This window comes from Papilio machaon, chromosome 3 (assembly GCF_912999745.1).
Source record: "Papilio machaon chromosome 3, ilPapMach1.1, whole genome shotgun sequence".
Lineage (NCBI taxonomy): Eukaryota > Metazoa > Arthropoda > Insecta > Lepidoptera > Papilionidae > Papilio > Papilio machaon.
This window is the reverse complement of record NC_059988.1, coordinates 1,998,451-2,012,895: the sequence shown is the minus strand read 5'-3', so window position 1 is coordinate 2,012,895 and position 14,445 is coordinate 1,998,451. Positions and strand designations below refer to the sequence as shown.

Sequence of the window (14,445 nt, the reverse complement as noted above, 5' to 3'; positions counted from 1 at the left end):
CACATATAAAGATAACATCTCTCCATAAAAAATTACACCACTATCACTATAGACTTTTACATATACCCTATACTATATATAATAAATATAACTGTATAATTGAAAGATTTTTGAGACTGATGTGTCAACAGTCAATCGAAATCAAAATTAAGAATTTTAGATTTCGGTTGGTTGTCGTATTGACGAAATAATGATCGTAATATAACATTCAATGTGTTCTTACGGTGAAGGAAAATATCGTGATGCAACCTGCACATATCTAAGAAGAAATTCAATGATATGTGTGAAGTCAACCAGCCCGCACTTGGCCAGCGTGGTTGACTATGGCCTAGTCACCCCTAACTTGGGGTAGGCTCCGTGCCCCTCGGTGGGGACGTATATTGAGATGATAATGATGAATGAATGAGAATGCAGATTTCGATTGAGAAGACGTAGTTACATAATTAATGTACAAAGTTTGGAGAAATGATCATTAATGTAGAATATTCGCCACAATATGAATGAGACACCAAATAACTTTTGGCTCAAAATGCAATACAAAAATAGCAAATCTTTATAATTTTACTAATTTTATCACATACATCATATGACTGTTGCTATACAAAGATAACAAAGAAAATTAAAACAAATCAGAAACACCTGGCATGATAAATCTAATTTTTAATTGTTAATTTGAAATAATATGATAGTCACCAGTAAAGATCTAATTGATAAACATTCTTTTATTGCTATCTAAGATTTAGGTTTAGTTTAAATAGGCCGGTTGCGAGAATATTTTCATTCTGTGTCAGAAACAAGGTAAGTGAAGAATAACTAAAATTGCTAAATTATATATATATTTTTAATTATACTTAATTATCTAATTATAGTTTGTTTGTTTTAATTTTTATTGTGCAGTACTTGTTTTCTACATCAATTTCAGAAAAATCGACCAACATGAAAATCATCGGATTCGCTCTCTTTGCATTGTTGGCCACAGCCAACTCCTTGCCTCAGCAAGTTCAATCCTCGAGTAAGAACATCTTTGATTAAATTTATTAAATGCTAGTAAAGTAGTTATTTCCTGTAAATTCGAAATTTAAAATTAATTAATTAAATTATTAAATTAATGTATAACCCTCTAACTTAGCAATGTTTTGTTATTATAGACTTGAAAGACTCAAGGGTCCTAGACCAAATTGTCAATGAACTTATTAAATCTATCGTTGAGCTGATCAAGGAGCGCAAACTTGACCCGTACGTCGTTCCGCTGGCTGAAGGAGAAATCGCTCTTGGCGGGTAATTACTTTAATACAAAAACTTTTCTATTTTTAAAATTCATTCTTTGTATTATATATAGGTTAAGAAACCATTGATCGGGTTGTGATGAAACTTATGAAAACGGCCAGGTTCATTTACTTTTTTTAAGAAATTTTGCTATTGAGTTCAAATACTTCTATACCTTTAGCAAAAAATGATTCGCTATGAGAAATAACACCTATTCTATGTTTGGTGTCGCAGAATCCTCTTCGCCAGCGGTCGTGTCGACAACTTCGTGCTCTCCGGCCTCAGCAACATTGTCGTCAACTCTGTCAGCTTCTCGGGCTCTGAATTGGATATCGACATCTCTCTGCCTAGAATTGCGGCCAGTGTTGGTAATATACCGTTTGCAATTTCTACAATTCTCAGAAACCTGATGTTTTGTTATTTTTCTAACAGTTACATAATGATTGTTCGTGTTTGTTTCAGATAATGTCATTGGTGACGTGACTATTGGAAGCAGGAACATTCAAGGTGAATTTAGTGGAAGGTACGTATTGTTTGTTCATTAACAAGGTTCCTAAGCAAAATCCTTCACTAATCCGGAATGCATAAATATTGTTGTTTAGACTTTAACAATTCTTTTCACAGTAATATTGGTGAAATAGTACTAATGTCGGAAACTGCAAGAATAAATTATTATTAGAATTCATTCCTCTTCTCTTTTTACAGAATAGCTATTGTAGACCTTCGCTTGGCCGCACGTATCAGCCTGGGACTCTCTGCATACCTTCTTGATGATTTGAGCCTTTCATGCCAACTTGGAGGAATTGAAGTGAGTTTAATCGATTTTCTTCCCTTCGCCTTTTTTAAATATTCATATTGACATTCTTAATATGTTCTACTTTGATTTTACTTATTATGTGTTTATTTTACCAGGCCGACTTCAGCTCCTTCGTGCTCCAAGGCAATGACGTCACTGACAGTGTCAACAACTTCGTTGGAAACACCTTGCCCAATCTGCTCATCCAATACGAGGTAATACATTTCAAAATATTATTTTCAATGCTTTCATTTGTTATTCTTTAATATTAGTTATTGTAATGGAACTATTTTTCGCTTACAGAACGAAATCAACCGTTTCTTCGAGAGATTCATCATCAGTATTGTCGAGCGCCTGTCCTAGAATGTCGTCATTATTTTTTTGTAATATTAAATAATGTATTGATTGTAATACCGATTTCTTCGCCAATTATTTATTTTAATAAACATCTCAAACAATATCCTTGATTTTTTTAATCCTGAAAATACGACATGGAGAACCAATGATATTTTTGTTGTTGATCCTTGAATTTTAATCTTAAAATAGAGTTATTTCAAAACCGGACGATATAGTTTCAATATAAAGTAGCAGTCTTTACTTTGTATGGGTAATAAGTCATTTTCAGTTGAATTTTAGGCTGAACTTTCGACTAAGCCATAGGCTACTTTTTCTGGGTCTCAATAGACTGCTTACATATCAAATTACATATATAACACTTAGATTACTTTGTACATAAGAATAGGAAAACGATGTAATATACAATACTAACATATGAGACAAGTTGTTTTAGCTAAGAATTTTTTTTGAAAAATTCACATTTAATACCCCATTACATGATGCATGTTTCTTTGTTGTTGCACACAATTTAATTGACAAAATAAATGTCTTATATTTAAACACATAATGCGGAAGAAAGGCGTGAAACAGAAGTTATTCCTAATAATTAATTATTTTGTTTGTTAGATCTAAAAGTATCAACTCCAAAATCACGTGCAAATTCTGCTAGTGCAGCAAAACGTGAATCATGATTCATATAATTTTTATTTCCAGTATCCCAAAGAAACATTATTTGCGATAAAACTCAAAATATTAGACCAATAAATAAATCGATAAATCAGCAAATCTAAGGTTCAACCCTTCTATACCGTCAAGTCTGTGTTAGGCGAGCTAATTTCTGTACAAGATCAAAATGACGTGACGGCGGTCGTTTGTTCACAGCGACGATCACGGTAGTTCAGTCGATGTCTTGTCAAACTAATTATCCTTAAATAGACGCACTAAAAATGACGTGCTGCCGCCGGCAAGATGGTCATGTACTTGTTTGTTTACTACTGTTTTGTATTGATGACACATCGGGACATCACATTTTCGGAACCGTTCAAGTGGTAGCGCTGATCTACACAAAATACCGGCGGCCGGGATGAAGGCGCCAGGCGAAGGGCGTGCAGTGGTCAAGCCACTGTAGTATCTATAACTATCTGTTGTTGCTGCCTCGGCGCCGTCTATTCGTTCCCGTTGTCGAGACGGTGACGGCGTTGGTGGACAAACGGCCCTAGTCTGTTTAGACGAGTCAAAGCTTGTAAGCAATAATTGCTTTAAAATAATTGCATTGGTTTACAAAAATTTCATATGAAATTAAATTTCAATTCTTTAATCTCCAAAATACAACAAAAACAATTTCAAATGTGAAAAATATGGAAAACAACCACAACCAAAATGGATTTATATTTATTTGTATGGCCATGTCTTTCAGTACTACTAATATTACTGGTCAGTGCCTTCCTCAACCCAGCCAGTGATTGGTCAATTACCATTGATGGCGGGCATAAAGATAAGTATAAGCAATTGATTTTTGTCAGTAACATGGAAAACATTTACATTACGGGCGTCAGAAGTCCGGTGTATGCACCTGTTTCAGTACTATAGGGAGTCCTCTATAATGGGCAGTGATTAATAGGCTGGATTTGCGCCAGCCTATTAATTAAAATTAATCAAGCCTTTTACTTAACTAGACGGACGCCTGGACTATATGTGAATGTATGTACAGTGAGTTCGTGTCTAAACTCCCGTCTCAAATGAAAGAAATAATAAAATAAAACTGTTTAATTCATATAATTTTTCAAAGACCAAACATATTATTATAAATAGTCTTTACTGTGACTACATTGTAAGTTTTACCGGTTTTTTTTTTTTTATAAGAGAAGGGGGCAAACGAGCAGCGGGAACACCAACAGATATCGAATAAAATCGTCATCTCCTGGGCTTTCTTCCACTCACGTGGAGTCACGTTAAAGTTTTGGCTTAAGTTTTTACGGTCGGCCGCCAACCCTACATCGTGAAACCGAAAAAAATGAAAATAATAAATTTTTGCATCATACAGAATAAATTCAAAAGTTTAAAAAAATGCATGAAGTCAATTAATTTCATATTTATCAGTGTATTATTTGAGGTTTAGAATTGTTGACAGATCCAAATCAGCCAATATTTGATTACCAATCTCCAAAACGTTCACACTGAGAAACTCCTTAATTTCATCCTTTAGACATAGACAAGTTATATACAAACTCGATGCTTAAACATATAAAACTAGCTTTTTCCCGCGACTCCGTCCGCGCGGAATAAAAAAAAAAGAAAAGAAACGGGGTAAAAATTATCCTATGTCCTATTCCTGGTTCTAAGCTACCTGCCCACCAATTTTCAGTCAAATCGATTCAGCCGTTCTTGAGTTATAAATGGTGTAACTAACACAACTTTCTTTTATATATATAGATTTCATATTTATCAGTGTATTATTTGAGGTTTAGAATTGTTGACAGATCCAAATCAGCCAATATTTGATTACCAATCTCCAAAACGTTCACACTGAGAAACTCCTTAATTTCATCCTTTAGACATAGACAAGTTATATACAAACTCGATGCTTAAACATATAAAACTAGCTTTTTCCCGCGACTCCGTCCGCGCGGAATAAAAAAAAAAGAAAAGAAACGGGGTAAAAATTATCCTATGTCCTATTCCTGGTTCTAAGCTACCTGCCCACCAATTTTCAGTCAAATCGATTCAGCCGTTCTTGAGTTATAAATGGTGTAACTAACACAACTTTCTTTTATATATATAGATTGGAACAAGTCATTTATTTAAATTATAAAAAAAATACTTAAACGTAATAAGTAAGACCCCTTGCTTTATTTTCAATACTTTTACTGGAATATTTTTATCCACTACCCCATCATCATCATCTTCCTGCCACAAGTTACACCTGTGACCTATAGTCATTTCATCCACCCTTCATTTATTCCGCTTTACACGACGCGGTCAATACCACCACTAGACGAGTGAACTAGGATATTAAAAATATTAGCAAATTGGTAAAAACACACCATTTAAAGCGATTAGAGAACCTTCCATCCTGTTCTACCTACTACTCCAGTAGTTGAATATTGTCGCTACTCGTGTATAAAGATAAGAAAGAAAATTAAAACAAATCAGAAACACCTGGCATGATAAATCTAATTTTTAATTGTTAATTTGAAATAATATGATAGTCACTAGTAAAGATCTAATTGATAAGCATTCTTTTTTTGCTATCTAAGATTTAGGTTTAGTTTAAATAGGCCGGTTGCGAGAATATTTTCATTCTGTGTCAGAAACAAGGTTAGTGAATAACTAAAATTGCTAAATTATATATTTTTTAATTATACATAATTATCTATATAATTTCTTGGTTTTAATTTTATATGGTGTAGTAATTAAATCAATTATTAATACAACAATTTCAGAGAAATCGACCAACATGAAAATCATCGGATTCGCTCTCTTTGCATTGTTGGCCACAGCCAACTCCTTGCCTCAGCAAGTTCAATCCTCGAGTAAGAACATCTTTGATAAAATTTATAAAATGCTAGTAAAGTAGTTATTTCCTGTAAATTCAAAATTTAAAATTAATTAATTAAATTATTAAATTAATGTATAACCCTCTAACTTAGCAATGTTTTGTTATTATAGACTTGAAAGACTCAAGGGTCCTAGACCAAATTGTCAATGAACTTATTAAATCTATCGTTGAGCTGATCAAGGAGCGCAAACTTGACCCGTACGTCGTTCCGCTGGCTGAAGGAGAAATCGCTCTTGGCGGGTAATTACTTCAATACAAAAACTTTTCTATTTTTAAAATTCATTCTTTGTATATATATTAAGAAACCATTGATCGGGTCGTGATGAAACTTATGAAAACGGCCAGGTTCATTTACTTTTTTTAAGAAATTTTGCTATTGAGCTCAAATACTTCTATACCTTTAGCAAAAAATGATTCGCTATGAGAAATAACACCTATTCTATGTTTGGTGTCGCAGAATCCTCTTCGCCAGCGGTCGTGTCGACAACTTCGTGCTCTCCGGCCTCAGCAACATTGTCGTCAACTCTGTCAGCTTCTCGGGCTCTGAATTGGATATCGACATCTCTCTGCCTAGAATTGCGGCCAGTGTTGGTAATATACCGTTTGCAATTTCTACAATTCTCAGAAACCTGATGTTTTGTTATTTTTCTAACAATTACATAATGATTGTTCGTGTTTGTTTCAGATAATGTCATTGGTGACGTGACTATTGGAAGCAGGAACATTCAAGGTGAATTTAGTGGAAGGTACGTATTGTTTATTCATTAACAAGGTTCCTAAGCAAAATCCTTCACTAATCCGGAATGCATAAATATTGTTGTTTAGACTTTAATAATTCTTTTCACAGTAATATTGGTGAAATAGTACTTATGTCGGAAACTGCAAGAATAAATTATTATTAGAATTCATTCCTCTTCTCTTTTTACAGAATAGCTATTGTAGACCTTCGCTTGGCCGCACGTATCAGCCTGGGGCTCTCTGCATACCTTCTTGATGATTTGAGCCTTTCATGCCAACTTGGAGGAATTGAAGTGAGTTTAATCGATTTTCTTCCCTTCGCCTTTTGTAAATATTCATATTGAAATTCTTAATATGTTCTACTTTGATTTTACTTATTATGTGTTTATTTTACCAGGCCGACTTCAACTCCTTCGTGCTCCAAGGCAATGACGTCACTGACAGTGTCAACAACTTCGTTGGAAACACCTTGCCCAATCTGCTCATCCAATACGAGGTAATACATTTCAAAATATTATTTTCAATGCTTTCATTTGTTATTCTTTAATATTAGTTATTGTAATGGAACTATTTTTCGCTTACAGAACGAAATCAACCGTTTCTTCGAGAGATTCATCATCAGTATTGTCGAGCGCCTGTCCTAGAATGTCGTCATTATTTTTTTGTAATATTAAATAATGTATTGATTGTAATACCGATTTCTTCGCCAATTATTTATTTTAATAAACATCTCAAACAATATCCTTGATTTTTTTTAATCCTTGAAAATACGGATATGCAATATCAATGATATTTTTGTTATTGGGACAATAAGAAATTTTAATTATAATTTTAAAATAGAGTTATTTCAACTCCGGCCGATATAATTTCAATCTAAGGTACGAGTAGATATTCTTCACTTATTGTGGGTTTAATATCCAAGAAAATTCATTTGATTTTTGGGACTGAACTTTCGACCAAGTCAAGATTAAGAGCAAAACTAATAGTAGAAATTTCAATAGTTCCTTATTTATCCTTCCAATGCGGCGTACAAATAATAGGCACATATAACACATAATACCATATTACACACTTAGATTATATTTCAAATAAGAACTTGCTGTCACCCGCGACTCCATCTGCGCGGGATTAAAAAAACATAATAAAATAACCTATCTGTTCTTCCAGTATATGTTCTACATATGTGCTAAATTTCACTAATTTCACTAATTTGAGATACCTTCAAACATTCATCCATCTAAACATTCTCATAATATTAGTAAGATAGGTTCGATACAATATCATCAATGTCATAAGACATTTGAAACGATTTGTCTTCCTAAAGGTTTTTTCTTGAACAAAACCAACCTTATATAAAAAAATAAGCAACAACTCTATGCAAAACAATAACCGGAGTCGATTTATTTAAAAACAGAACCATGACCAAGTTTTGGGCAAAGACCAATTTAAATAAACGAATGTTTATTGATCACTAGCTGTCGCCCGCGACTCCGTCCGCACGAAATTAAAAAAAAAACTTATTAAGTAGCCTATGTGCTCTTCCAGACTATGTTCTATATCTCCGTTGACGCGTATTGGAGTTACCTTCAAACGTCCATCCATCCATCCATCCATCTAAACATTCGCATTAATAATATTAGTAAGATAGAGATTATTATGTGATTTTTACCATAAATTTTTACCTACAGGAGGGATATTCTCACATATGCACTACTTAATCTCTTTGTTTAAATAGACATGTCATTCTTATAAAACTTTTGTGTGAAATTACTATTCCCTAATTAAAATCTAAACAGAGACGTGGCCCCTCACTGCGGGCAACATTAGGCGGCTCAAAGTCATAGAAAGGGCAATGGAGAGGGCAGAAATAATGTGATCCGCAGCAGAACCAAAGTAACCGACATTGCCCGAAGAATTGTAAACCTTAAGTGGCGATGGGCCGGCCATATTGCCCGCAGAACGGACGGCCGATGTGGCCGCAAAGTACTGGAATGGCGGCCACGTACAGGTCGACGCAATTTGGGCAGACCTCCCGCAAGATGGAACGATGATCTGGTCAAGGTTGCGGGAGTATCTTGGATGCGGGTTGCATAGGACCGATCATCGTGGCGATCTTTTGGGGAGGCCTATGCCCAGCAGTGGGCGTAACGAGGCTGAATGGATGGAATTAAAATCTCGGCTTAACTCTTGTGTAGTGTACCTGTTTGAGAATCGGTGGGGAACCTTCATTATGATCAATGATTAATAGGCTATACTCGAGTTCTCGTCACTCCTTGCACAGAACTAGACTCCATACTGATCTACACGTGAATTTTCAGTAATTTAGTGGCTAAGCTGAGGTTAGCCACTAAATTACTGAAAATCTTGTGTAAATTCATAAGTATCAAATGAAAGAAATAATAAAATGTAACAGTTTAATATATTTCATTTTTAAGGACAAAACATATGTTTATAAGAACTTTTTTTTGTGAATACATTAATAGTTTTACAGGTTTACAAGATACCGGAAAAAATGAAAATTATAATTTTAAAAGATAGAAAAAATGTGTGAAGCCAATTAATTTCATATTCATCAGTATTATATTTATACGCCTAGAATTGTTGACAAATCCAAATCGGCCAAAATTTGATTACCAATCTCCAAAACGTTCACACTGAGGAACTCCGTAATATCATCCTGGAAACATAGAAAAATTATGTATAAACTCGGTGCTTATACACATAAAAAAGGAACAAATTATTTATTTAAATTATAATAGAATATTTAGACGTGATAAGTGAAATCCCTCATTTTCTATATTTTCTGTTATTTTTATTATTTATACACTGTTATTTTTATACACTACCCCATCATCATCTTCCTGCCACAAGTCACACCAGTGATCTGTCATCATTTTATTCCGCTTGACACGTCACAGTCAATATCGCCGTCACACTAGACGAGTGACCTCGGTTCACTTAAAATCAGAGCAGATTGGTAGCGGCACACATTTAAAGCGATTATTGAATCTTCTAATCGGTTCTATCTACTACCCCAACCATTCAATATAAATTTTGGGGACAACCTAAATCAGATTTGTTAAATTGCTAGTACCCATGATAATCTGTGTTAAATTTTAAGAGTAACTTTTATTTTACAATAACAGTACCTCCATAACAACAAGAATCTCTTCAACAAAGTGTTTCAAAAATACGCTGATGAAGTCGCTAAGTACGGGATCGTTGAATAAACCTGTTATTTTTGGCTGAAATAAAAATAAATGTATTATTAAAGTATACCTATGTATGTACCTATAGCAATACAAAATTACTAAATTCGTTGGTCGATCTCGACCAATCTGTCTGGTCTACTCTTTACGTCATTTCCAGAATAACTTGTATACATTATTTTTAACAGCATACCATTACAACCAGTTCTTAATTCATGTCATTAATTGAATCTTAGTAAAGCGCTGATTTATTCATTATAATAACATTTAAAGAAATTATCAAAAACTCAAAAGAATTAACACTTACATCAAATGAACCTACTGAAACACTAAGTCTACATTCTTCCAAAGTTATAAAAATCCCTCCAGATAGTCTTATAGACAGGACAATATTCGCGCGAATACGAGGCTCGACAATTCTTAATCTGAAATATAATAAAAGTAATATGTTTAAAGAAAACGTAATAATAATTAAATTAGTATTTTTACCGCTCTTAAAGGTATAAAGTGTTCAGAATCGATGCCTATCGAGAATTTCTTATAGGCTTGTTTTAACCATTAAAATGATGAACCTACAAAATTTCGTCTGAATGATGGACACATAAATAAGAAAGCATTGAGAATGGATATAGGCAAAGAGGTAGTGGGAGACCGAAGAATGTATGGATAATTATACGGAAGAGGATACGAGTAAGAACGGAGTGATCAAAAGAATTAGATAATGATGATACTTACGACATTTCTCCACTGCCAAATATACTTCCGCCGAAAACTGACAAGTCGAGGTCGTACCTACCTGAAATTTTCAATCTCTTAGAATCTATAGTTACTCGATTTAATTACTTGTTTTATTTTCTACATCCGTATGGCAATTTTTACTATCAATAATATACTGACCCGCATTAAAATCCACCACCGGGACATGGCCATCTAATATTAGTCGATACCGCTGCTGCAGTAAGGAAGCCATGGTTAAACCGAATTCGTTGATTACAAATGTGCTCAAATTGTCCATTGTAAAATCTTTAATGTTTATATATCTGGAAAAATATGTTTAATTTAAAATTCTAATTTGTTTGAAAATTTATTTTTAAAAATCTGTACCTTAAATAACATTGGCAGAGACCACGAACTTACATTTGGCGCAAGTTAAATTAAAAAAAAATTATATTGAATGGTCAACATCAAAGTTTGTTTTAACATGCAGCAGTTTAGAATAATTTTATCTTCTTGATGGTATAAGGTAGGAAACGAATAAGGGGCCACCTAAAGTCCCTAATAAAGCGAGGTGACCGCTGCCCAGAGACATCCGCCTTTGCAGTTGCGTTACCCACCTTTAATCGCCAAAGAAGGGAACGCACCGAAAGAGGATATTTACTCTCCGTATGTGTCCATTCCTCTGCCAAATTCAACTTCCCTTCCTATCCTTTCCGTAGAAGAAGAAAAGGCTGGAAAGGAGTGAGGACTTAAACTATGCCTCAAACACGCTCACTCATCAGACGAAACGCGAAATTGCTTCCACTTCAGGCCTATCATATCAGTTGCGTGGTCATGGTATTTCACCGGCCGAGCCAGATGTTGTTGGGGGCTCTATCACAGCTAAAATTAACTGCCGCACTTAGAGTCTATAATTTGATACTGAGGGATCCTTTTATAGATCTCATACCAAATCTTCCCACAAGAGGACTACTTAAATACTGAATACGGCGGTAATTGAAATATTAGAGAACCAAAAAAGAGAGCAGACAATTTTTATTGATTAAAAGTTTAACTTACCCGGGTAATATGGGGATTAAGTATTGATCAAAATACAGCTCACTCACGTAAAGCGGGTCTAACACGGGAAAAGTGTTAGATCCAGTCACCATCAATTCTCTAAATTCTTCAATTAAATCAAGCACCAACTGCTCCAGTATACTGTTTCTTGTATTTTCTTCTGTAAATTTATAAAAACACATTTCAGTTATAAAAAGGACTGCAAAGTCTATTATTTATTTATATTTCATGTATTTACTTTTTTTATATATACGAGTACAGCCATAACGTCTGGATCTTGGGACATGAAATTTAACATTGAGGTTTCTGTTACTAAGTAGGCGTCCAGTGATAAGGGATTTTTTTTTTTTTGGGCGGCGCCATGCCGCCCTCTCGTTCCCCTAACATGTTTTAGGTCAGGGACCTTATCTACAGCTATTTTTATTTCTTTATTAAAAAATTATTTAAAAAACCAAAATTACAAAATTACTTACATCTATTATCACAATATTACTTATTCTACGTTAAAACAAATAAATTCAAATAATAAAAAATCAAAATTAAAATACAAATTTAAAATCAATACATAAAAAACTACACCGTACTTCTAATTATTACAATTTTGGCTAAGGATATGCAATACACAACGAAGTGTCCGCTATATTTTTTAAAACTTATTAGATTTTTCAAATTTTCTTTATTTACTTTCGCTTTTAATTTAATTTCTAGTTCTGCTCTACGTACTGCGAAAACTGGACACTCCGTGAGTATGTGCAGCACGGATTCACCCCGTGCTGGATCACAAATGCAGGAGGGGTCCTCCTTGCACTTAAACCTGTGCAAGTATTCGGAGAACCCCCCGTGCCCGGTCAAAACTTGAACCAGCACGGGGTCCAACTCTATCCTCCGAAGTGCAGGATAGGCCGCCACGTCGTCGGGAAAGAAGAGCTTCGTGGTGGAAGCCGTGTCTCCATCCATATAGCGCCTGTTCCATTTGTCAAGCGTGTCCAGACGAATCTGTCGCTTGACATATGGAACAGGGCATCTTTCATAGTTAGCTTTGGTCTTCATTCCGACTGCTGCCGCTTTCGCCAGGAAATCCGCGCGTTCGTTTCCCTCCATCCCCGCGTGTGCCTTCACCCAAAATACTTTCACAACTTTCAACTTTTTCAACTTTCCCTTGCGCTTTCACTACTTCCATATTCTCTCTTATTCCATCCGCGAGGGGATGGAGTGAAACGCCGCTGCTTAGCGTTTCTAACGCGGATCTTGAGTCGGAATAAATACCAAAGCTACCTTTCTTACTTTTCACCACTTGCTGCACGGCCTCACTCAGGGCAAGCAGTTCCGCCTGGTATACGGTGCAGAAGCTTCCCAACTTTAATTTCCGGCAAGAGATCTCCGCGACGTTATCCCACACGGATACCGCCGCGCCGACTTTGCCGTCAATTTTGCTGCCGTCGGTGTAAATATTTACCTCGACGGCAGCTCGCTGGGCTGCTTCGTCACCGTCCGCCAGGCAGTTGAACTGTAGCCCTTCCAGCAGCGCGGGGTGCGCAGAGTGATAAAGGATTTTGCGAAATGCGGGATGCATTACTAAAGGTTTATTAGGGGTTGGGGGTCCAAAGTTAGTATGGAGCAACGTTATTCCTTCGGCTAAATTTAATGAAAATAGAAATAAAGCTAAATAAAATAGCTTTTCCTTACAAATAAACTTTTTCTTTAAGGATTTTTACAAATTTATTCCATTAAGGTCAAAAAAGGGGGCTCAAAGTTCCTAAGTATATTTATTGTTAAGATATTTGCGATATTCGACTTCTAAAAATCTTTTCAAATTTGTCCTGTAAAGAGGGACGCTAAAGTTCAAATCTAACCGTTTATTTATAAGGTCGCCTAATACATACAAAAAAAGTATGTCATTTTGTGTATGGATTATAGGTACTACGGGAATGCAAATTTTGTAGTAATAATAATGTGCAAGACTTTGCGTGTAAGATTTTTGTTGTACTTTATGTCTGATAGAGGGCGCTGCTCAAATTTCAATAAATTTTTTGTCGATGACGACACTATGGCGATTGCCAAAATATTCATGCTAGGACCCACTAAACGTGTTCGTTTGATATCAGAATATATCAGAAGGTCCCGAAACCACTGAAAATTTCTTTCACTGTTTCGAAGCTACACTATCTCCGGGTGACATAGGCTATATTAATTACTAGATTTTTTTTACATTTCTTTGCGGACGAAGTCGCGGTTAACTGCTAGTAGTATTATATTATTATTTACAAGACCTCACATAAAACTTAATGTACATAAGTTTTAATTTTAGCCAAAAATATTTTCTTTTTAGAAAATCTACTTCTGAAATATGATTCTGAATAAAATTATTTACCTGTTAGGAATATCTTTTCCCTGGTATTCTCCACTTCGACGGGCGAAGCTCCTACCAAGGCTATTGCCGCCGCGATCAAAATGATTAAATAACGCATTTTTGTATCTGAAATAAATATTATTGAATTATAATCGGATAAAAAACCATTACAAGCTACAGTCATTGTCCGGTCACGACGGACAACTTTCAAAAGCGAGAAACTCTTGTTAGTGAGAAACTCTATAAGCGAGATTTTTTTATAAGAGAAGGTGGAAACGAGCAACGGACCGAAAATTACCCGGTCCCTTGAACTCTCGCTTATTAAATTTCAACTATATTTGATTTAAGCAAGTCTAAATAAGCGTCCAGAAGATACAAAATATTTCCAAAATCATTATAACAAAATAATATTATT

At 34.9% G+C, this 14,445-nt stretch overlaps 2 protein-coding genes across 2 annotated transcripts; one reads left to right on the top strand and one right to left on the bottom strand.

Moving 5' to 3' along the window:
• Positions 1 to 718: 718 nt before the first annotated feature.
• On the top strand, positions 719 to 7,358 carry LOC106707853. The gene is made up of 14 exons (XM_045686529.1): positions 719 to 798; positions 923 to 1,012; positions 1,149 to 1,278; positions 1,501 to 1,634; positions 1,729 to 1,789; positions 1,972 to 2,074; positions 2,179 to 2,277; positions 5,814 to 5,931; positions 6,068 to 6,197; positions 6,415 to 6,548; positions 6,643 to 6,703; positions 6,886 to 6,988; positions 7,093 to 7,191; positions 7,280 to 7,358. The coding sequence occupies exons 2-14, from the start codon at positions 937 to 939 to the stop codon at positions 7,337 to 7,339; spliced, it is 1,308 nt and encodes a 435-aa protein (XP_045542485.1). The 5' UTR covers positions 719 to 798; positions 923 to 936; the 3' UTR covers positions 7,340 to 7,358.
• A 1,849-nt stretch (positions 7,359 to 9,207) lies between these two features.
• Positions 9,208 to 14,179, bottom strand: LOC106707839. Its single transcript, XM_045686475.1, has 7 exons — positions 14,052 to 14,179; positions 11,681 to 11,840; positions 10,802 to 10,944; positions 10,640 to 10,700; positions 10,212 to 10,329; positions 9,845 to 9,940; positions 9,208 to 9,372 (listed from the first exon to the last, which is right to left on the bottom strand). Exons 1-7 carry the CDS (start codon positions 14,146 to 14,148, stop codon positions 9,280 to 9,282), a joined length of 768 nt encoding a protein of 255 aa, XP_045542431.1. The 5' UTR covers positions 14,149 to 14,179; the 3' UTR covers positions 9,208 to 9,279.
• Positions 14,180 to 14,445: the final 266 nt, after the last annotated feature.